This window comes from Balearica regulorum, chromosome 25, assembly GCF_011004875.1.
Source record: "Balearica regulorum gibbericeps isolate bBalReg1 chromosome 25, bBalReg1.pri, whole genome shotgun sequence".
Classification (NCBI taxonomy): Eukaryota; Metazoa; Chordata; class Aves; order Gruiformes; family Gruidae; genus Balearica; species Balearica regulorum.
In genome coordinates, this window is record NC_046208.1 from 6,536,350 (window position 1) to 6,560,155 (window position 23,806).

General features: G+C 52.1%; 1 protein-coding gene and 1 non-coding gene across 2 annotated transcripts; both read right to left on the reverse strand.

The window, feature by feature from the left end:
* Positions 1-311: 311 nt before the first annotated feature.
* On the reverse strand, positions 312-631 carry LOC142605220 (small Cajal body-specific RNA 2). The gene has a single exon (XR_012838952.1).
* Positions 632-1,162: 531 nt separating this feature from the next.
* TMEM167B (transmembrane protein 167B) lies at positions 1,163-2,750 on the reverse strand. Its single transcript, XM_075775919.1, has 3 exons — positions 2,681-2,750; positions 1,819-1,950; positions 1,163-1,723 (listed from the first exon to the last, which is right to left on the reverse strand). Exons 1-3 carry the CDS (start codon positions 2,745-2,747, stop codon positions 1,641-1,643), a joined length of 282 nt encoding a protein of 93 aa, XP_075632034.1. The 5' UTR covers positions 2,748-2,750; the 3' UTR covers positions 1,163-1,640.
* Positions 2,751-23,806: the final 21,056 nt, after the last annotated feature.

Sequence of the window (23,806 nt, forward strand, 5' to 3'; positions counted from 1 at the left end):
GTGCAGAGCTGACACACGCCGCATGGAGCTGGCAAGGCATCGCACGCAGCTCCCACGCGTTGCACGGAGTTTGGAGCCCCGTGCACAGGCCCTGCACACCGGATGGCTCACGCAGCCCCCTGCAAAGCTCCACGCACACTGCACACAGCTTGCAGGGCCTTCCGCACACCTCCACAGGCTGCAGAGCTGGCGGGGGGGGGCTGTGCACAGCTCCCACGCGTTGCACGGCGCTTGTAAAAAGCGGGGGGGCGGGGCGGGAAGCAGGCCCCGTGTCCTGTTCCCACGCGTGAGGCGGCAGGCTGGTCCCGGCGGCGGGTCAGAATCGCAGGGCGCTCAGCGGCCGCGGCCTCGCCTATCTGATCGACTCATCCCGCCCGCCGCCGGCCACCGCACAGCGCCCGTGGGCTTCGCGGCGCCGCTGCTCTTCTCACCTCGGCCCGGCCAGGCCCGGCCGATCGAATAAGATCAACGTGTAGGGGGTTGGGGCTGGCGCGCGCATCACACATCCGCCTTGCACACGCACACGCACACCGACAAACACGCACACACGGGCCTTCCACGCGCCTTGCACGCCCACCCACGCGAACCACACGCCGCCGCACCCCACCAGCCCGCGCCCCGGTCCGCCATTTTATAGCGGGGCCGCGCGAGGCACGACGGGAAGAGGTGGTGCGGGCCACGCCCCCTCCAGCACGCCCCCTGGCGGCGGGAGGACCCGCCCCGCAGGGGCACACACGGCCGGACACACGCGTGTGCACGGGGCACGCGCCCCCCCCCCCCCCCCCCCCCCCCGTGTGTACGTGCACACACGTGCACTGCGGCCCTGCCTGCCCGTGCTGTGCATATGCATGCACACAGCCTCGCTTTGCATGCTCACCCCCACGGGCATGCACACACAGGTGAGGATGTGCATCCCAGCCTTACCCTATCACCCACAGACACACGTGTGTGGCCTTGCACACCCCTCCCCTACAGACACACATGGCGTGTGCACCTTGCACACTCACCCCCCATGCCCCATGGGGCAGGAGGAGCTCCTCACCCCACAGCAGCCCCCCCACTCTGGAGCCCCACGGGACCCCCCTACCCCACAGGAGCCTGCCCCACAGCAGCCCCTCGCCCCACAGGACCCTCTGCCCCAGAAAAAAGCCATCGCTCCCCCCCAGGGCAACCCCCACTTTATTTGCACATTGTGGTCCAGTGTTCACAAACCAGGGGGGGTGACAAACCCCACAGCTACAGGGGGAAGACCCCCACCGAGGGACCCCACATGCTCCCAGGGGAGCGGGGAAATCCCACCGGTGAGGAGGGGGCCATGGTCCCACCAGGACATAGTGTTCAGTGTCGGGAGAAGGTGCTCATCAGGCACAGCCGCATCTTCCCTCTTGTCGAGGGGCCTGCCGAGCCCCCTCCCTGCCGCCCCCAGGCTCTCTTTCCAGCAGCTTAAAGGTGGCCGGGTGGCATCCATCGCTGCCTGGCCCCGCTGAGCGGGATGAGGTGGGTTTAAGCAGGGTGCTGAGCCATAGCGGCTCCCCAGGACCACCGCTGGCAGGGTCCAGGCTGGTGCCGGAGCAGTTGGGATTGGTACCAGAGTCTCTGGTTGTCGTCGTCGTTGCCACTCCCGGCGTGTGCCCGCGGGGTCACTTCACCACCAGGACGTAAAAAGCCATGAGGACACAGGAGACAGCCACGGCCACGTGCAGGCGGGTGCCAATGACAGCAGCTGTAGGGTTGAAGAGCAGGGTGAGCCGGGCTGGGCGGTGGAGGGAGTTGGGGACGCTCATGTCCCCATCCTGGATCCCAACGGCCTCATCTCACCCTTGTAGAAGACGCCCCAGACGCCGCGTTTCTCAGAGAGCAGCCAGGCCTTGAGGCGCGGCACCTTCCGCAGGTAGGCGCAAGTGCAGACCAGGAGCAGCCCGAACACCAGCAGCCCGTCCAGCGAGTACACTGCATGGAGGGGCATGGGCAGCCGGGGGCACCCCGGCCTCCCAGCTTCAGCCCCCCAAAGGACCCCGGCCTCCAAGCTCCCCCTGTCCAAAGGGGAACCAGACTTCCCAGTTCCCCCCCATCCCTCCGGGGACCCAGACTTCTCAGCATCTCCCTCCCAAAAGGACCCCAGCCTCCCAGCTTCAGCCCCCCGAAAGGACCCCAGCTTCTGAACTTCCTCCCCTCCCCCCTCAGCGGGACCCTGGCCTCTGAGATTCCCCCCCAAAGGGGACCCAGACCTCCCAGCTCCCCCTCACCCCCAGGGCATGCAGACTTCTCAGCTCCCCCCTCCAAAGGGACCCCGGCCTCCGAGCCCCCCCCGCCTCAAGGGGGACCCAGACCTCCCAGCTCCTCCCCTCTTCCCCGAGGGACCCCGGCCTCTGAGCACCCTCTCCCCTAAAGGGGATCCCAACCTCCCAGCTCCGCACCCCCCCCCGGGGGGGGGGACACCGGCCTTCCAGTTCCCCCTGAGAGGAACCCAGACCTCCCAGCTCACCCCCACCCCTGGGGGACCCAGCCCCCCCCAAAAGGGACCCCGGCCTCCTCGCTCCCCCCACCGCCCCTCAGGCCTCCCAGCTCCCTTCCTCCAGCGACCCAGCGTCCGAGCGACCGGTCTCCCCCCTCCCCGCCCCGGGGGACCCGAGCCCGAGCAGCCGTAGCCCGCCCCGGACCAGGCCGTGCCGCCCCTCACCGTTGGTCATGGCGGAGGCGGCGGCGGGGGCTCCCCCCGCGCTCCCCGGCCCGGCGGCGCTGCGCATGCGCGGGGCCCCTCCGCCCCGCAGCCAACTCGACACCGGAGCCCGCAGGCGCGGCCAGTTGCGTGCCGACGGTGACAGGCACGGCCAGACGACTACCGAGCCGCCAGGCGGGGAAATCGAGCCGGCCTGCGGGAGCAGGCAGCCTCAATCGAGCGCCTATGGGAGGGTTAACACCAGTATCGCCCAGTACTCGCCCCAGCAGCCCCTGTCCACCCAGGAGCACCCAGTCCCCATCCCAGTCCCCCAGTACTCCCAGTAACTCCCCAGCGCACCCAGTCTCCATCCCAGACCTCCCATAACCCCCAGGTTCCTCAGTAACTTTTAGTCTCCCCCTAACCCCATTTCCCCAGAACATCCAGTCCCTATCCCAGCTCTCCCAGTAACCACCAGTCCCCCCAACAGCTCCCAGTGACTCCAGTACCTCCAGTAATCCCCAGTCACCCCCCCATAAGCCCCGTCTCCCAAATGACCCCTAGTGCACCCAGTAACTCCCAGCACCCCCCATAATCCCCAGTGCACCCAGTCCCCAAAACAGTTTCCCCAATAACTCAACAACTCCCACAAGCCCATGGCATCAGTACTCCCAGTACTTTTTGGCTGGATGTTGGTACATGTCAAGAAGGAGGGTAAGTCACCCCTGGGCCTGTTTTGGTGGCTAGGTGAGCCTGCAGCCCCAGTGTTGGTAGGGCCGTGAGACAGGTTTCAGGGAAGATTCGCCTATTGGAGCTGTCACCTCGCATCTGGGAGCAAAGCCTGGACGGTTTATGTTGTTAGAATTGTGAAAGGGGCGATGAAACAGGTTTCAGGGAAGAAACACCTTTCAGAGCTTACAGCTTTTGTCTCGAGCAAGGGTTGGACATTTTTCAGTTTTTTGACTCGATGCTGGTAGCTGTGTAGAAAGATGGTAAGTCGCCCTGCGGAGCTTATCCATCCCTAGATGAGTCTGCAGCCCCAGTGTTGGTAGGGCTGTGAATGGGGCTATGAGATAGGTTTCCAGCAAGAAACAACTATCAGAGCTGTCACCTTTTGTCTGCGAGCAAGGGCTGGATGTTTTTCAGTTTTTTGGCTGGATGGTGGTAGATGCACTGAAAGAACCTGAAGTCCCCCATCTCCCTAGAAACTGAGTCTTTATGACTGGAAGTTCTCCATAGAACACCAGAAGTCCTCCAATTCTGCCCAGAAACAGTAGCTGCTATGACTGCAAGTCCTCCAATGGACCTGGAAATCCTCCAGTTCCACCATTTACAGCTAAAATACAGCAATTAGTTGGTCAATTAAGGTTAGAATTAAATATTACAGTAATATAATAAGGCTGGCAGCCATTAAGGTCAAAGGTCACCAGGACAAGGGTCACAAAGTTACCAGGTCCAAGTGTATGGGAATCAAAGGTCATGACATCACCAGGTCAAAGGCCATGGGGGTCAGGGGTCCTAAATCATGGGGTCAAAGTGAAAAGCCATGGGGCCAAACATCATGGGGCTCAAAGATCAAGGGTCACAGGGTCAGAGTTAATGGGGTTGAAGGTCACAGGGTCAAAGGTCATGGGCATAATGAGCAAATGTTATGGGGTAAAAGGTCAAAGTTTAGGGGTCAAAGGTCATTGGGGCTAATGTTCTTGGGTCAAAGGTCATTGGGTTCAAAGCTAATGGCTTCAAAAATTATGGGACAAAGGTCAAAGTTCATGGGAGTCAAAGGTCACAGGGTCAGAGGACACCTGGTCAAAGGTCACCAGGTCAGTGGTCAAACTTCATGAGGGTCAGAGTTAATGGGGTCAAAGGTCAAAGTTTATGGGACAAAGGTCAAGGGGTCAAGGGTCATAGTGCATGTGGATCAAGGGTCATCGGGGTCAAAGTTCAAAGTTTATGGGACAAAGGTCAAGGGGTCAAGGGTCATAGTGCATGTGGATCAAGGGTCATCAGGGTCAAAGTCCACGGGGTCAAAAGTAAAAGCTCACATGGTAAAAAGGTCAGCGTTTATGGGGTAAAAGTTCAAAGCTCACGGAGTCAAAGGTTGAAAGAACATCTGGTCAAAGCTCAATGGTCATAGGGTCAAAGCTCATGGGGTCAAAGGACACCTGGTCAAAGTTCGGCCACAACCCCCTCGGGTAAAGGTTATGGCTTAGGGGTTAGGGTAGAAGTTAGGGGTTGGGGTTAGGGTTAGGATCAGGGTTAGGGGTCAGGGGTAGGGTTAGGGTAAGGGGTTAGGGTTAGAATTAGGGTTAGGGTCAGGGGTATAGGGTTAGGGTAAAGAGTTAGGGTTAGGATCAGGGCTATGGTTAGGGTAAGAGATTAGGGTTAGGGATAAGGGTTAGGATCAGGTCAGGACCTTTGATCTGCATCCAGGATGGAAAAAACTCACTGAGAAGCAACCTTAGAGGAGTCTGAGGCTGCTACTTGCCAAATTGCATGCTCTGCAGGAGATGCCATCACTTGTCAGAGCTGCCTGGGTGGACTCTGAAGGAGCTACTGGGTTTGGACCTGCCTCCAACCCAGACAAAACACCTTTGCTAGCCACCTTAGAGGAGTCCGGGCCTGCTACCTGCCCAAGTCAGCTGTCTCAAGGGCTGGCCAAGAATTTCTGGAGCTTCCTGGGAGGAGTCCTGGGGAGCTAGCAGTCTTGGACCTGCCTCCAACACAGATAAAATGCCTTGGAAAACCACCTTAGAGGAGTCTGGGGCTGCTACCTGACAATTCAGCCATCTCCGAACAGCCCAAAGCACTCCAGCAGATTCCTGGAAGAGGTTAGGTTCAGGATTAGTGTTAGGGTTAGTGTTAGCATTTAGTGTTTTTATTAGGTTTGTGATTAGTTCTAGAGCCATTAGGGTTAGGGCCTAGGGTTAGGTTTAGGAGTTTGGGGTTAGGATTAGGTTTAATGTTAGGAGTTATGGTTAGGGTTTGGGATTAGGGTTTATAGATAGGGCTAGGGGTAAATGTTAGGGTTAGGGCTGGTGCCAGGGATAGGGTGCAGATTTATGCTTAGGGTTAGGTTTAGGGTTAGGTTAAGGTTATTGTTATAGGTAGGGTTAGGATTAGAGGATGGGGATTAGTGTTAGGGCTGGGTGAGGGTTAGGATTAGGTTAGGGTAAGTGTTTAGGGTTAGGGTTAGCATTAGTGTTTAGGATTAGAGTTATGTTTACAGTTAGGGTAAGGGTTAGGGTTATAGTTAGGCTTATAGTTAGGTTATGGGTCAGAGTCACGGTCAGGGTTAGGGTTAGTGCCGTTAGGGTTAGGGGTTAGGGTTTGGGCTAGTCTTAGAGGTTAGGGTTACTGTTAGGGGTTAGGGTTAGGGGTTTGGGTTAGGGTCAGGGCTGGGTTTAGGGTTAAGGGTTAGGGCGTTAGGGTTAAGGGGTAGCATTAGGGTCATGGTTAGGGTGATTAGGGTTAGGGCTGTTAGGCTTGAGGGTTAGGGCTTAGGGGTTAGCGGTTAGTGTTAGGGGTTAGGGTTAGTGACATTAGGGTTAGGGGTTAGGGTTAAGGTTAGGGTGAGGGGTTAGGGTTTAGGGTAAGGGTTAGGGTTAGGTTTAGGGTTAGGGTTAGGGGGTTAATGTTAGGTTTAGGGTTAGTGGCACAGGGGTTAGGGTTAGGAATTAGGATTAGTGTTAGTGTATGGGGTTAGGGTTGAGTTAGGTTTTAGGGTTGGGTCTATTAGGGTTAGGATTAGGGCCATTAGGGTTAGAGTTACGGTTAGGGCCGTTAGGCTTAGGGGTTAGGGCCATTAGGGTTTGTGTTAGGGTTAGGTTTGCATTAGGGATAGGGGTTAGAGTTAGATTTTGGTGTTAGGGGGTAGGGTTAGGGTTTAGGTATTGGGCCGTTAGGGTTAGGGACACTAGGGTTAGGATTAGGGGTTAGGGTCATTAGGCTTAAGGTTAGGATGAGGTTAGAGGTAGGGTTAGTTTTAGGGTTAGGTTTAGGAGTTAGGGTTAGGGGTTAGCTTTAGGGTTATAGTTAGGGGTAGGGTTAGGGCCATTAGGGTTAGGGGTTAGAGTTAAGTTAGGGTTATGGTTAGGTGTGGGCTTAGGGGTTAGGATAAGGGCCATTAGGTTTAGGGCCATTAGGGCTAACATTATGGTTAGGGTTAGAGTAGGGCTAGGGTTAGGTGTCAGGGTAAGGGTTAGTTTAGGGTAAGGGGTTTAGAGTTAGGGCTAGGGTTAGGGTAGGGTTTGGGTTTAAGGCGCGAGTTAGGGTTAGGGCTGTTAGGGTTAGGGCCATTAGAGTTAGGGTTAAGGTTAGGGCAGTTAGGGTTAGGTTAGTGTTAGTAGGGCTGTAAATGGGGCCATGGCAGAGGTTTGAAGAAACAAATGTCTTGTGGGGCTGGGCCCTTTCGTCTGATATCATGGCCTGGACATTTTCAGTTTTGTAGCTCGAAGCCCCTTGACAGCTAGAGAGATGCTAAGTCACACCTTGGAGTATTTGGTTCCCCAAAGTATCCAGCAGCCTCAAAGTTATTTGAGCTGTGAATGTGGCCATAAGAGAATTTGGAAGAAAACGTCTTGTGTGTCTGGGACCTTTCATCTGACATCATGGCCTAGACGTTTTCAGTTTTGTAGCTCGAAGCCCCTTGACGGCTAGAGAGATGCTAAGTTGCACCTCAGAGTTTTTGCATGCCTAAAGTAGCGTGCAGCCCCAAAGTTATTAGAGCTGTGAATGGGGCCATGATAGAGGTATGAAGAAACAAATGTCTTGTGGGGCTGGGACCTTTCGTCTGGGAGCAGGGCCCGGACATTTTCATTTTTCAATCTCAAAGCCTGTTGACGGTCAGAGAGATGCTAAGTTGCACCTTGGAGCTTCTGTATCCCTAAAGTACGCTGCAGCCCCAGTGTTAGTAGGGTTGTAAATGGGGCCATGAGAGAGGTTTCAGGAAAGAAACACCATTCATGGTTGGGACCTTTCGTCTGGGAGCAGGGCCTGGACATTTTCATTTTTGAATCTCGAAGCCCGTTGATGGCTAGAGAGATGCGAAGTCACACCTTGGAGTTTTTGGATGCCTAAGGAAAGTTACAGCCTTAAAGTTATTAGAGCGGTGAGTGCAGCCACAGCAGAGGTTTGAAGAAACAAACATCTTGTGTGTCTGGGACCTTTCATCTGGGAGCAGGGCCTGGACGTTTTCAGTTTTCAATCTCGAAGCCTGTTGATGGCTACAGAGATAAGTCGCACCTCGGAGTTTTTGTGTGCCTAAAGTAGCGTGCAGCCCCAAAGTTATTAGAGCGCTGAATGGGGCCATGAGAGAGGTTTCAGGAAAGAAACACTATTCATGGTTGGGACCTTTCATCTGGGAGCGGGGCCTGGACATTTTCTAGTTGTGAAGCTTGTAGCTGGTCAATGACCAGAGAGATGCTAAGTTACACCTCGGAGATTTTGGATGCCTAAAGTAGCCTGCAGCCCCAAAGTTATTTGAGCTGTGAATGTGGCCATGAGAGAATTTTGAAGAAACAAACGTCTTGTGGGGCTGAGACCTTATGTCTGGGAGCACGGCGTGGACGTTTTCAATTTTGAAGCTCCGTGCCCATTGACGGCTACAGAGATGATAAGTCACACCTTGGAGTTTTTGGTTACCTGAAGTATCCTGCAGCCCCAGTGTTAATAGGCCTGTGAATGTGGCCAGGAGAGAATTTTGAAGAAACAAATGTCTTGTGTGTCTGGGAGCAGGGCCTGGACATTTTCAGTTTTCAATCTTGAAGCCGATCAACGGCCACCGAGAGGATAAGTTGCAACTCAAAGTTTTTGGATGCCTAAAGCAGCCTGCAGCCCCAGAGTTACTAACAGTGTGAATGGGGCCATAGGATAAGTTTCTGGAAACAAACAGTTTTCAGGGCTGGGACCTTTCGTCTGGGAGCAGGGCCTGGACGTTTTCACATTTCAATCTCAAAGGTTGCTGATGGCCAGAGACATGCTAATTTGTGAATTTGGAGTTTTACAATGCATAGACTAGCCTGGAACGCCAGTGTTAGTAGGGCTGTGAATGGGACCATGAGGGAGGTTTCAGGAAAGAAAGAGCTGTTGTGGCTGGGACCTTTTGTGTGGGAGTAGGGCCTGGACATTTTTAATTTTTAATCTCGAAGTCGTGTGACATCCGGTAAGATGGTAAGTCAAAATTTGTATTTTTTTTTTCAATGTTTCTAGTAATCTGCAGCCCCAGTTTTATTAGGGCTGTGAATGCATCTATAGGACAGATTTCAGGAAAGTAGCTTTTGGGTCTGGGACGTTTCATCTGGGATGGTAAGTTGTCCACAGACTTTTTGAGTCCCCAGACGAGCCTGCGGGCCTAATGTTTGTAGGGATGTGAATGTTGCGATGAGACAGGTTTCAGGGAAGAATCACCTTTTGGAGCTGTCTCCTTGTGTCATGGAGCAAAGCCTGGCTGTTCTCTGTTATTAGAGCTGTGTATATGGCAAGGAGAAAGTTTTCCTGAAAGAAACACTTTTCAGCGCGCTCAGTTTTTTGCTGCTATAACTGCTAGATGTTTGGTGTTTTTCTGCGCCTTGGTTGTAAATACAAAAAGTGAGATGGTAAGTTCTCCACGGGCTTTTTCGGTCCCCAGATGAGCCTGCAGGCCTAGTGTTGGTAGAGATGTGATTATTGCGATGAGACAGGTTTCAGAGAAGAATCACCTATATCGGAGCTGTTCACCTTGAAACTTGGAGCAAAGTCTGGACATTTTCAGTTATTAGAGCTGTGTATAGGCTCAGGAGACAGATTTCCAGCAAGAAACACCTACCAGAACTGTTTCCCTTGCGTGTGGGAGCAAAGCATGTCTTTTTTCTTTTATTAGAGCTGTGCATATGGTAATGATACATCTTTCCTGGAAGAAACACTTTTCGGTGCTTGCAGCTTTTCTCTGGTAGGAACTCCTAGATGTTTTGTGTCTTTCAGCTGCATGCTAAAAGAGGCATAGAGCAATGGTAACTTCTCCACAGATATTTTCAGTCAGGGTTTACTGTTAGTGTAACAGTAAGGATGACCATTAGGGTTAAAATTGGTCTTAGGCTGTGGTGCTAGTGTTCAGGTTAGGATTAGGGTTAGGGTTGCTTTAGGATTATGGTTAGGCTTATGGTGAGGGTTAGGTTTGGGGAACAGGATTAGGGGTACAGTAAAGGTTAGGGGTTAGGCTTAGGGTCATTATGGTTAGGGTTACAGCGTTAAGGTTAGCGTTTACCCGTTAGGGCTAGGATTAGGGGTTAGGGTAGGATTAGGGTTAGGGGTTAAGGTGAGGGTTAGGGTTGTTAGGGTTAGGGCCATTGGGGTTAGGGTTTAGTAGTTAGGGGGTTAGGGTTTCGGGTTAAAGAGGGTTAGAGGTTAGGGGTTAGGGTTAAAGAGGGTTAGAGTTAGGGTTGTAGGGTTAGGGGTCAGGGGTTAGGGTTGTAACTCCAACCTGGCCCATTCTGGTCCCTAATCCCTAATGACCCTACCCCTAATGGCCCTAACCTTAACACCTAACCCCAATCTCTAACCCTAACCCTACCTCCTAACCCTAAACTTGTGTCACTAACCCTATCCCCAACCCCTAACCCTGAACCCTAACCCCTAACCGTAGCCCTAACCCTACCGTCTAAACCTAACCCCTAACACTAATCCAAACCCTACCCCTAACCATAAACATATTCATAACCCCTAACCCTGTCACCATGACCCTAACCCTAACTCCTAATCGCTAACCCTAAACTCTAACCATAAGTATCACTAACCCTAAACCTAACTATAACCCCCTAACCCTAATGACCTAACCATAATGGCCTTAACCCTAACTCTAACCTTACTGCCCCTAACCTTAAACTCAAACCCCACCCTAACACCTAACCCTAATTCAACTCTAACCCCTACCCCTGACCCTTACACTAACCCTGACCCTAACCCTAACAACTAAACCCTACAACTAATGACCCTACCCCCTAAACCCTAACACTACACCTGATGTAACGCTAACACTAGTGGCCCTAACACTAACTTTAACCCCTAACCCCTAAACTTAACCCTAACCATAAAACTAACACCTAACCCTATTCTCTCAACCTAACCACTAAACCTAACCACTAACCCTAACCTAATCCTAACCCTAATGGCCCTAACCCTAAACCCTGACCCCAACACTAACCCTAAGTGTCACTAACCCTAACGGCCCTGATCCTGACCCCAACACTGATCCTGACCCTGATCATAATCCTAACCCTAAACCTAACCATAACCCCCTAACCCTAGCCCTAAACCCTAAACGTAACACCCTAACCCCAACCTTACCCCTAACCCTAATGGCCCTAACCCTAAACCTTAACCCTAATGGCCCTAATCCTAACCCTAATGGTCCTAACCCTAATGGCCCTAACCCAAACCCTGACCCTGATCATAACCCTACCCTTAATGCCTAACCCTAATGAACCTACCCCTAACTGTAACCCTAATGGCCCTAACCCAAACCCTGACCCCTAACCCCAACTTCGAACTCCTAACTCTAAGACTAACCCTAAGTGTCAATAAGCCTAAACCTAACCCCCTAAACCCTAACCCAAATACTAGCCCTAATGTACTCCTAGACCTAAACCTAACCCCAACGCTAACCCTAATGGCCCTAACCATAACCCCTAACCCTAGCCCTAACCCTAAGTATCACTAAGCCCTAACCCCTAGCCCTAACCCTAGTGGACCTAACCCTAACCCCTAACACTTACCCTAGTGCCTGACCCTATTCCCTAAGCCTGTTCCCTAACCCCACCTAACCTTAACCCTAATGGCCCTAACCCCTACCCCAAACCTAACCAAACCCTTAACTCCTGACCCTAAACCCTAACCATAACTGTAACCCTAATGGGCCTAACCCCTAGCCCTAACTCCTAACCCCTAAAACTAACCCTAGCCATAAGTATCACTAACCCTAACCCCTAACCACAACCGTAACCTTATCCTAAACCTAACCCTTAACCTAACACTAAGCCCTAACCCTAACCCCTAACCTAAACCTAACCCTAAGTATCACTAAACCTAACCACTAGCCCCTAACCCTAAACCCTAACCACTAACACTGAACCCTAACCCTAAACCTATCCCCTAACCCCAAATCCCTAATGTCCCTAACCCTTACACAAGGCCCGAACCCTTACACAAGGCCCTAACCCTAATGGCCCTAACCCTTACACAAGGCCCTAACCCCTAAACCTAACCCAAACCCCTAACCTTAACTCAAACCCTAGCCCTAACTCCTAACCACTAATCCTCACACTAACCTTAACCCTATCACTAACCCTAACCCTACCACATAACCCCTAACCGCTGACCCTAACCATAACCTTAACTGAAAACAACCCTAACTGCTAAACCTAACCCTAACTTAATCCTAACCCTAGCCCTAACCCCAATCCTAATCAGACTAACCCTAATCCTAACACTAATGGCCCTAACCCGAGCCCTAATGGCCCTAACCCTAAACCCTAACCCTACACCTAACACTAACCCCGAACCCTAAGTGTCACTAACCATAATCCTAACCCCCTAACCCTAACACCTGAACCCTAACACTAAATTTAAGCCTAACCCCTAACTCTCACCCTGAACCCTAACCAAAACCCCTATCCCTTACCCTAACCTCTAACCATAACCCTAACCCCTTAACCCTAACCTTAACACTAACCGTAACCCTAACCTAGCACTAAACCTAACCTTAACCCCTAACACTATCCCTAACCCTTACCACTTACCCCTAAACCCTAACCTTAACTGAAACCCTAATCCTAATGACCCTAACCCTAACCCCTAAATGTAACCCTAACCCCGACCGTGACCCTTACAATAACCATAACCCTTACCCTAACCGTAGCCCTAAGCCTAAACCTGACCCTGACCCAAACACTAAACTGTAACCCCTAACCATTAACCCTAATGACCCAAACCCAACTCTAACCCTAAGTAGCTCTAACCTTACACCTAACCCCTAATCCTAACCTCTAACTCCTAAACCTAACCTTAACCTAACCCTAACGGCCATAACCATAACCCCTAACCCAAACCCTAGCCCTAAGTGTCACTAACCCTAAACCCCAACCCTAACCCCTAACCCTTACCCTAACCGCAAACCTAGCCCTAAACCTAACCCTGACCCTAACCCTAAACAAACCTAACCCTAACAAATCCTAACCATAACCCTTTAACCCTAACCCTAAACCTAACCTCTAACGCTAACCCTAACCCCTAACTATAACCCTGACCCTTACCCTAACCCCTAACCATAACCCTAACCAATTAACCACTAATCCTAACATAACCCTATTCCTAAAACCTAACCCCTAATGCTACTCGTAATCCCTGTACCCTAACCCTTACCCCTAACCCCTAAACCTAACCCAAACCCTAACCCTAATGGCACTAACCCTGACCCTAACCCTAAATCTAACCGTAACCCTGACCGTGACTCTGACCCATAACCTAACTATAAGCCTAACTTTAACCCCAACCCTTACCCTAGCTGTAAACCTAACTCTAATCCTAACCCTAAATGACCTCAAACCAACCCTAACCCTAAACCATAACCCTAATTCCTTACCCCTAACCCCAACCTTAACACTAACCCTAACCCTAACCAATAACCCTAATCCCATCTAACCCAAATCCTAACCCTAATGGTCCTAACCTTAAGCCAAACCCATAACGCCAAACCCTAACCCCTACCCAATCCCTACCCCTAACTGAAACCCTAACCCTTAACCCTAACACTACCCCCACAACTACTGGCCCTAACCCTTACTGTAACCCTTAAACCTAACCATAAACCTTACCCCTAACACTAACTGCTGACCCTACCCTTAAGTGTCACTAACCCTAACACTAAAATGTAACCCTAAACCCTAACCTTAACCAAAACCCTAACGCTAACCCTAATGACCCTAATGTTAATGGCCCTAACTTAACCCTAAACCGTAACCCTAACCCCAAACCATAAACCTAACACTATCCCTAACACCTAAACCTTACACTAGCTCCTAACCCTAAACCCTAACCCCTTACCAAAACCCTAATGGCCCTAACCCCTGACCATGACCCTAAGCCAAACCCTAAACCTGACTATGACCATGACACTTACCCTAACCCCTAACCATAACCCTCACCCTAAAACCTAAACCTAACCCCAACCCCTACCCTAACCCCTAATGCTACCACTAACCAAATCCTAACCCTAACATAATCCTAACCCTAAACCTAACTCTAATGTCCCTAACCCCTAATCCTAACCCTAATGGCCCTAACCCTAACTCCTAACCCTAAAGCTAACCCTAAGCCATAACCGCTAACGCAAACCCCTAACCCTAACTCCTAACCTCTAACCCTACCCCTAAGTGTCACTAACCCTAAACCTAAACTGTAACTCTAACCCCTAAACCCTAACCGAAACCCTAATGTCCCTAACCCTAATGTCCCTAATCCTAACTCCTAACCCTAAAGCTAACCCTAAGCCATAACCGCTAACGCAAACCCCTAACCCTAACTCCTAACCTCTAACCCTACCCCTAAGTGTCACTAACCCTAAACCTAAACTGTAACTCTAACCCCTAAACCCTAACCGAAACCCTAATGTCCCTAACCCTAATGTCCCTAATCCTAACCTATAGACCCTAAACCTTACCTTTACCCTAAACCAAACCTAGCTCTAATGGCCCTAACATAACCCTAACCACTAACCCTAACACTTAACCCTAACTATAACCCCTAACACTAACCCTAACCCTAACCCAAACTGTAACCCTAACCCTAATGGCCTTAACCCTAACCCTAAAACTAACCCTAACCCCTAAACCCTAACTCCAAACCCTAACACTAAACCTAACCAAACCCTAACACTGACCCTAACCCTAATGGCCATAACTCTAAAACCTAACCTTAACGCTAACCCTAATTGCCCTAACCCTAATCCCTAAAGCTAAAACTAATGTCCCTAACCCTAAAGACCCTAACCTAAGCCTAACCTTAATGGCACTAACCCTTAAGCCTAACCCTAATAACCCTAACTCCTAACCCTAACTCCTAACCCTAACACCTACGCTAACACTAACATTACCCCTAACCTAATCCAAACCATATCCCTAAACCTAACCCTAACACCTAACTCTAACAGCCCTAACACTAACCCTAAACCCTAACCCAAACCCCTAACACTAAACCTAAAAGCTAAACCTAACCCTAACCCCTAAACCCTGACCTCTAACACTAAACCGAACCCTAATGGCCCTAACCCCTGAACCCTAACCCTAATGGCCCTAACCCTAAATCGTAAACCTACCGTAACCTTAACCCCTAACCCTAATGGCACTAAACCTAACCCTAAACCTTAACCCCTAACCCTAGCCCTTATGGACCTAACCCTAAACCCCAACACTAAACCTAATCTCTAACCCTAAAACTAACCCTAATGGCCCTAACCTGAACACATACCCCATGGGACCGAACCCTAACCCTAACGACCCTAACCCATAACCCTGGCCCTTATCACTAACCCTAACCCCTAACCCTAGTGGCCATAACCCGGACCATTAACTATAACCCTAACCTAACACTAACACCTACCCTAACACTAACTCTAACCCCTGACCCTAAAACCTAACCCTAACTGATAACCCCTAACCCTAAATAATCCCCAACCCTACCCCTAATGGCCCTAAACCTAGAGCTGTGAATGGGGCCATGGTTGAGGTTTCAGGAAAGAAACATTTTTTGGGGCTGGGACCTTTCGTCTGGGAGCAGGGCCTGGACGTTTTCAGTTTTGAAGCTTGAAGCCGGAAAATGGCCAGACATGCTAAGTCTCATCTCGGAGTTTTTGGATGCCTGAAGGAGCCTGCAGCCCCAGGGTTACTAGGGCTGTGAATGGGGCCCTGCTTGAGGTTTCAGGAAAGGAAGAGTTTTTGGGGCTGGGACCTTTCGTCTGGGAGCAGGGTCACGACATTTTCAGTTTCTACGATCAAAGCACGTCTATGGGCACTGAAATGCTAAGTTACACCTCGGAGGTTTTGGAAGCCTAAAGGAGCCTGCAGCCCCAGGGTTAGCAGGCCTTTGAATGGGGCCATGGTTCAGGTTTCAGAAAAGAAATACCATTCGGGGCTGGGACATTTTGTCTGGGACCAGGCCTGGACATTTTCATTTTTTGAATCTCGAAGCATGTCGACGGTGAGAGATGGTAGATTGCACCTTGTAGGTTTTGGATGCCTGAAGGAGCCTGCAGCCCCAGGGATAGTAGGGCTGTGAATGGGGCCATGGTAGAGGTTTCAGGAAAGTAACACCATTCGGGGCTTGGACTTTTCATCTGGAATTAGGGCCTGGACGTTTTCAGTTTTGACGTTTGAAGCTGGTCGATGGGCAGCAAGATGGTGCGTCACTCCTTGGAGTTTTTGGATGGCTAAAGGAGCCTGCAGCCTCAGGGTTAGTAAGGCTGTGAATGGGGCCATGGTTGAGGTTTCAGGAAAGAAAGAGTTTTCGGGGCTGGGATCTTTCATCTTGGAGCAGGGCCACGACATTTTCAGTTTTGACGTCCCTCAGCAGCCGTCCCACAGGCCCACTCACACTGGGGCTGCGGGCTCGCCTATCCAAGCAAGGGCTCAACATATCGCCTCACGTCACTCTTGTCAAAAATCACCTTCCATTCTCAAAACTGTCGAGGCCCTGCTCCCAGGCCAAAGGTGCCAGCCCCAAAAGGGCTGCCTGGCCTGAAACCTCCCTCCGCGGCCCTCACGCAGAGCCACTCACATTGTGTTGTTTCCAAAGTGGGATCATTTTCCAGGTGTCCTGTACACCAACACACAGAGTAGGCATATTTTATTTATTTCATGTCTGCCTAGATATATGTGTTTGGTAGTAATTCCACACAGCTATCACACTACATGTTACATCTACCACATATTTATCTTGTTACAGGATTAGAAAAACCCGCCTAAATTTATGCTAATTGGCAATTAATTAGCACATCATGTGCTATTGGTCAAGCATCTTTAAATTAGCAGGCATGCTCTTTCACTTTGTGGGTAGTGTTATTTGCATAGTTCTTTTATTGTGTAGGCAGTGGTGAAACCCTTCCACTTTGCTTGTCACCTTTCTCTTCTCCAATTTACTGATGATTCCTCTTGACTTCAGGTTTTTCTGGCAGTCACCCAGCTCTGGGTGTCTTCTGGGGCAGGATGGTTCATATTTATCAGTTTTTCAGCTCTCTTTCAAGGTTGCTCTTTAGCAAAGCATGCTTTTTATCAGTCTTTTGGCTCCTCTTCAAAGATATAGTCATCAGAAATGTATGCAGTGCATTTAACCCTGTTTAAACATTTTCTAAGCACTAACCCAAACACATTTCTGTCCCTGTAAAGTGGAAAATTCTTCTTTTGGATATCAATGTGAGTGGGACAGGTGGATGCTCTGGCCAGATGTTGGTGGCTGGCTGTCCCTGACAGTCCCTTCTTTGTCCCTTTGTCCCCTCTCTGGCCTCTACACCTCCCTCTCTCACTTTTTCCCCATAATTTGACTACAGTCCCCTGTGCACATCTCTTTGTGGTCTCCAAATTGGTCCCATGCTGGCTGAGCTCATGTGCTTCTTTCTTTTATCTGTCCCTTTGTCCACCTCTTCATCCATCCATTCCCCTTCCATTCATTCCTGTGTCCTTCCATCTCTTCCTCTGTCCATCCTCTCATCACTCCTTTCATCCACACATGTATCCCTCCATTCATCTACACATCTGTCCCTCCATCCATCCCCCATCCTTCCATTTATCCCTATGTCCATCCCTCCGTCCACCCACCCTGTCATCTCTGCCTCCTTCCCTGTATTTCTCCTTCCACCTCCACCTCTCCACACACCTCCACCCTCCCAAATATCCTCATCCCCATCTCCCCCGTGCCACCGGCAGCCCGGCTCATCACCAGCCAGCAGTGGTGTGGGATGGAGCTGTGTGAGGAGGGGGAGCAGCGCACTCTGCTCTGAAATTGCTCGTGCTGGAGCTGCATGAGACTTCTGGGACAAATAAAAACCATCACAGCAAGTCTTCCCCCCACACCCCTGTCCCCTCTGTCCCTGCTCCCAACCTCTGGGGGGGGAAAACTGAGGCAGGGCTAGGTGCAAGGTGGGGGGGAGCAGGGAAGGGGACGGGATGCTGGAGCCCTGAGAGGGGAGCCTTTGGTGGCGGTGGGGAGAGTACATATGAATGCCGGCGTGGTTTATTAGGAGCAGGGAGGGGCTGATGGGGTGGGGGAAGAGGGTCTGGTGCCCCCCACGCAGCCCCTCGGTTGTGTGCACTGGGACCTCCCCCAGCCCCGGCGCAGCCCCGGCTCGCCCCACACCCGCAGCACCACTTGGCACCCATGAAATATTCTCCCGATATTTTTCCTGCAGGTGTCCTGACAGCAACTTGCACATGAGGACGAGGGGACTCGCTCTGGAGCTGGTGGGATGAGCCCGGGCAGGGAGCGGGATTTGCTCGGTGCTGCCGTGCAATGGCCTTGAACCACCCCCATCCGTTGATGCCTGGGCCAGCCGAGGGACAGGCTGCGGGACCAGCCACCTCGGGGACAGTCACCGGGCCAGTGCTGGGGACGTGCAGGGCAGTCACGATGAGGGCAGGGTGGCTGGAACGGTCATGGGGTTCCGCTCTCCCCATGAAGCCTGTGGAGGGTCCCCCAGGGCTACTGTGCTGGGGAGGAGGAGGAGGAAGAGGCCATTGGCGTCCCAGTTTCCAGCTCCAACACACCCACCTCGCCCTCCCCGCCGGTCTGCAGGTCCTGAATCCTGCAGCAGCTGAGTGGTGTCGGTGCCTGACCTGCATTTGGCACCTGTCAGGGTGCAGGAGGGTGCAGGGAGCTGCAGGTGCTGGGCGGGGGGTCCTGGGGACGGGGCTGCTGTGGGGCTTTGCGGGGTGTTTCACCCCCACAGACCCAGCTGGTGCCATCCGTAAGGGGCCAGCGAGGAGACAGGCAAAGCCGGCGGCCTTGCAGTGTCGATGGTGCGAGGAAGTAAAAGTCAGATTTATTACACAGCTGTGAAAAGTGCTACTTGGGTGGGGGTGGGTGGAAATTGGCCCTCTCCAGAGCTCCAAAAAGGGTCTGGGGAGCTGGGGCAGCCCCAAGCCTCCAAATCCCTTCCCCATCCACTGCAATCAGTCTCCAAACCGCTAATTTGTGGCTCAGCTTAATTACCTCAACGGGATTTTCAGGACCTGTTGTCCTGCTACAGCTCAGTGAGGGGCCATGGGCGATGCCAGTGGGGACCCATCACAGACACCCCACCCCAACCCCCCCCCCCAAACCTGTGCTGAGACCCCACACAACTCACCTCATGCCCCTTTGGGCTGCCCCCCCTCCATCACTAAGGCATCCTCTTCGCCCCACCGCGGTTTGAATTTCTTGCCGTGACTCCTCGCGCTCGCTCCTCTCCCCCATTTCGGGATGGGGGGGGATGAAGCCGGGGGCAGGCGCTGGGGCCAGTGTGGGCACCATGCTGCAGCTGGCGTGCCGGGAGGATGCCATCGTCGTGGAAATCTTTTAGCCGCAGAGTAATTCAGTAAGTTGTTATAATTTCATTTTTTAAACGAGGAAAAGATGGGGCGGGAGAGGAAAAGCTATTTTATTAATATGTAATAATTTCATCCCAAAATGTCAGCAGGGAAGTTAATGGCAGCAGCTGGGCTGAGGGAGCTCCACAGCCGCTGTTTCTCTGTTCTTTCTTCCGGAGAAGCAGCTTCCCAATGTCCCTTCTTGTTGCAAGGAACGGGGGAGAAGGAGAATTTAGCAACAGGTGGAAATCACAGGGAAAAAAAAGTGATGAACTCCCTTTTTAATACCTTCACCTATGGCTGCAGCTCTCCCCGAGCCAGGGAATGCTGTGCATAATAAAACCTTCCCAGTTACAGGATTCCGAATTAAGATATAAAGGCTCGAAATACAGATAGTAAGACTTATCTTTTTTTTTTTTTCCAACCCCCAAAATAATTCACTAAATTACAGTACAAGATATTGTCCAGGGCGGATTAGAGCAACAGGAGGAAGCACCCGAGTCCCCAGGGATGCCACAGCAGGTGACAGCCAAGGGTGCCAGGTCTTGGGAAATTGGGGTTTTTTTTGGCCTCTCAAACCAGCTGCCCTTGGGGAGAGGGTGGGAATGGTGACAGGGAGCTTCTTTTTGCTTTTAAACACGAAGGCATTCAAATTGCAATGCAACAGCACCAGGAAGGCAGCGAGGGGATGGCTGGAGCATCCCAGAGTGGCAGCAGCGGGACGGGTGCCTGGAGCAGTCCCACACCAGACAGACCAGAGCTGGTTTGTGCTTTTTGCAGCTTCGGGGCCCAGTCGATGCTCCCTTCCCTCTTCCCTGGCTCTGCCCGTTGCTCCTGCAGCTCCACCGGCTCCCTGGAGCCTCAGCCACAGCTAACGGTTGGGATTGGACTTAGGGGGTCTGCAAAGATTCATATTCCAGCTCCTCATGCCATTCCATTTCAGTTAAAATACCTGGCACTAGATACGAGGCTTTCTTTTAAATCAGCTGATCCCCACCCTAGGCTAAATATCCTTTTCTTACCACCCATCACCCCACTCAATTAATTACCTGCCGGTCCCCTATCCTGGTCTCTTCCCAAACTTTTGCCCTCGCTCCATGCTGTGTTCCAGCCCAGGCGCAGCCCTCGGGACCCCCACGCCGCAGGGAGCGGGTCCTGCAGAAGGAGCTGGGGTCAGGCGATGAGAAGCAGCTTACAATTTCCTCGGAAGGCAGAAGAAATAATTTTTTGAGAAATGAAAGTTCACACTTCAGCAAGCATGTCTGCCTGCAAAATTTATTTTATTTAGCAATGCGAATGGACTAATTAAAATATATTAGCATGACAATTTCATTTCTTTTCTGATCAGTGTCATTGTAAACAGGCAGAGTTAAAACACACAAGCTACAATGCAAATACTTCACCAGCATTCCCAGAAAAGCTCCCAGGACAGCTCAGCGGTGTTCGCAGCCATCCCGGCTTTCCCCTGACGTCGGGAGCTCCCGCTGTCCATGGATTTCCCTGACTTGCAGAGCTCTGCGGCTCAGCACCAGGCTGTCAGCGCTGCAGCTCGCGGGGCTGCGGGGCTCCACGGCCTTGCAAAGCAGAGCCCGACTCCATTCGACCCGTACTGCGTGCAGGGGATATTAACGCTGCCCTAACGAGGGTTGATCAAACCTGGCTGGTGGGCAGGAAATCTGCCAAAGCCGACGTAAAAACCAGGGCAAAAGATGTGCCCACACTGGTCCCAGGATGCATCGCCGCCTGCCCCAGCGGACGTGGACCAACAGTCTCCATAAATCCCCAAGCAAAGCTCCATCATTTGTTTCCAGTCCTATAGATCCATCAACGATGTCGTATCCTGGTTCTTTTAATTCTTTTCCACCACACACTCTCTGATCGATGGTGGCGAGGGAGAACGGCAGCTGCTCGCCACTCTGCTGTTATTAAAGTGCTGCTTTTCGTTGTCTTGGACAATGGGCTGGTTCTTTGCTCCAGCCAGCCAGGGACCTGATTAGCTCGAAAATTAGGATTTAAAATTTAATATTGTGCTTTTTAGAATGAGCTGGGTGGGGGTTTTTTCTCTTCTATATTATTTTACTGGAAATTTTTTTTTAAGAAAATGCCTACGGGTGTGAAGAGAGGAGTTGATCAGGACGGTGCCAAGAACGAAGTCAATAAACTGGAGTGAAAATCCAGTTTCCCCATCTGTGCGAGCGCTGTGAGAGACATCAGTTTCTAGCATCTCCCGTCCATCCTCACCCGCTTTGGCTGTCTGTCCCCCCTAGTCTGGTTACCGCTGTAACTGCTGCCTCACTGAAAACCTCACCAACTCACATTTTACAGCCTGTATGTGCATGCACACATGCCAACGTGTGCCAAAAGTATTTCGTCATCATTAGGTGCTTTTTTGCACGCCCTGGGTATGGTCCTGGACTGCTGTGGGTCTGCACGGCTTCACCCCAAACAGGCGGGGGTCTGTGGGGACACGCACGGCACTTCGGATTGCGGGTCTGTGCAGACCCTGCGTGCACAGTGGATCAGGCTGCCCGTGGGCGTGATGGATGCTGTGAATATTGATCACCGCTGATGAATCCCTGCTGTCCTGCTAAGTAATTACAGTGCGTTTCACAGCGGAGCATCATCCATCAAATGCTGAGCAACACTGAAGAAAAACTAATCACACACTGGAAGGAGAGCCCCGTCTCCCTCACTTGCCCCTCCCTCCTCATCCTCACCTTTATCTGCCCGCCCTGTCCGTCCACGCTGCCTTTCTACCCCAAGCCCATCCTTCCCGGGATCAGACTCCCATCCTGAGCTGCAAAGGGGTCCTGGCTTGCTCTGAGGACACAGGCTGCCCACGGCTGCTGCTGCTGCTGCAAGGAAGAATAAAAATACAGCTCATGGCTTTCCTCCCAGCTGCTGCCCCGGCTCCAAGCCCTCTGGGCACTGAAGCACTATTAAATACGTGTTGCCCGCCTGATACCCTCCCTCCTCTTCCCATGGCTGTCCCATGTCCCCGCTCATCAACACGGCAGCCCTTGCCCGGGGCAGCATGGGGACCTTGGCTCCAGGGCTATTTCGGGAGGCTGGAGCAGGGGAGGATTAATCCTCGGCGTGGTGGCACCACTGGGGTCTGTCACCTGCCTCTAAGGAGCCGGCTCCACGCCGCTCCTTCCTTCCCTTTGCTTTTTCTCGCGCAGAAAAGCCCGAGGCCAAACCCAGGCACAGCACCCAGCATAAACTCCCCTGTCCTCACCAAAGGGGACTTGGACCCCCCCACGAGGGTCTGGCTGAGTCACACACAGAGGGGAAAGTTGCCCCCCGGTGTTCTCGTGGAGCACATTTACATTGCACATATATGCTACATCTGTATCGAAAGTGCTAATTATACTTACAGACAACTCCAAGACCCTTCTCTGGGCCTGAGAGGTGAGTCGCTCTTGGCCATTACCTGCCACCCCTGCACCCGGCACCTCAACAAAAAAATGAAATTCAGAAAATTAGGAATGGTTGCAGAAATTCAAGGAACTTCCCCTCCCCTTGAGCAAAACCTGCTGGCCTTCAGCATTGCCTCAACACCAACAACAAGCTGTGTCCTTCCCTGGCCAGCATGCCAAGCCAGGGGATCTCCTCGTTTTCATGGATTTTCTTTCTTCTTTTTCTGTGACTCTTGAGAAGAAACATGGAGAAGCGGATGGGGCAAGGCTGGGGGCTGCACCCGAAGTACCTGACACCACCAAGCAAACACGCACCACGTCATCAGGGGGAAATGAAACTTCTCTGTCAAGAAGTTTTGCCTGCAACACTACAAATTAGTTACTGATTTCAGGCAAAGGTGCTGGCGGCAGCAGCCCCAGGAAATGCTGTTGCAGTAGCTCTGGAGGGACGTTGGATCTTGGCAGCTCCTGCAGACGCTGCTGCTGGGGCCAGATCCAGGCAGGGAAAACCCAGCTTTGCAAACTGGGACTGGAGAGAATTTGTGGTGCTGGGGCTGACAACAGGGTGGGGGGAAAGGAAGGGAAAAAAACCTGCAGGGTTTTTGCGTCTCTGGTTTCACACTCGTGGTGGATCGGAACGATACCTGCGCCCTCGGAGAACAGCAGCCTCCAGCGAAACCCAGGGTCTGCCCCAAGGGGGCAAGCAGCGAAGGGGTCCTGATGGTGCACCACGGTGCAGGAGCCTGTGCAGGGAGGGAAAATGCATCTTAGGGAGAGAGACAACGCAAGAGCCCTGCTCAGGACATGAGGAACCCTCCCCAGCCAAGAGCCAGGGACACGTCGGGCTCCAGCGTCTGGCCCCACTGCCACCGCATCGCTCAGCACGTCTCCATCTGCTGGCAAATCCCCCGGCCCATGGCCCAGCATCACAGTACCCAGACTCACTAAGGGCTGTCAGCATCACTAGAAGATGGGATTCAAGCCTCAAAATTCCCAATTCCATCCCTTCGGGGCTCTCAACCCCTGCCAGGCCAGGGGGCTGCCATGCACAGCACCCGCTGGGATCCCATCCTGCAGCACCCAACCCCATTACCCATCGCACAGGGAACAAACTCACCTCCAGGAGATGTTCAAGGCAGCACAAG

Bases quoted from the DNA above. Each gene is read 5' to 3' on its own strand.
- TMEM167B (XM_075775919.1), bottom strand. From the start codon at position 2,747: ATGCGCAGCGCCGCCGGGCCGGGGAGCGCGGGGGGAGCCCCCGCCGCC. The intron at 1,951-2,680 runs GTGAGGGGCGGC...CCCTCCATGCAG, and splicing joins CGCCTCCGCCATGACCAACG to TGTACTCGCTGGACGGGCTG. The intron at 1,724-1,818 runs GTGAGATGAGGC...TCAACCCTACAG, and splicing joins CTGGGGCGTCTTCTACAAGG to CTGCTGTCATTGGCACCCGC.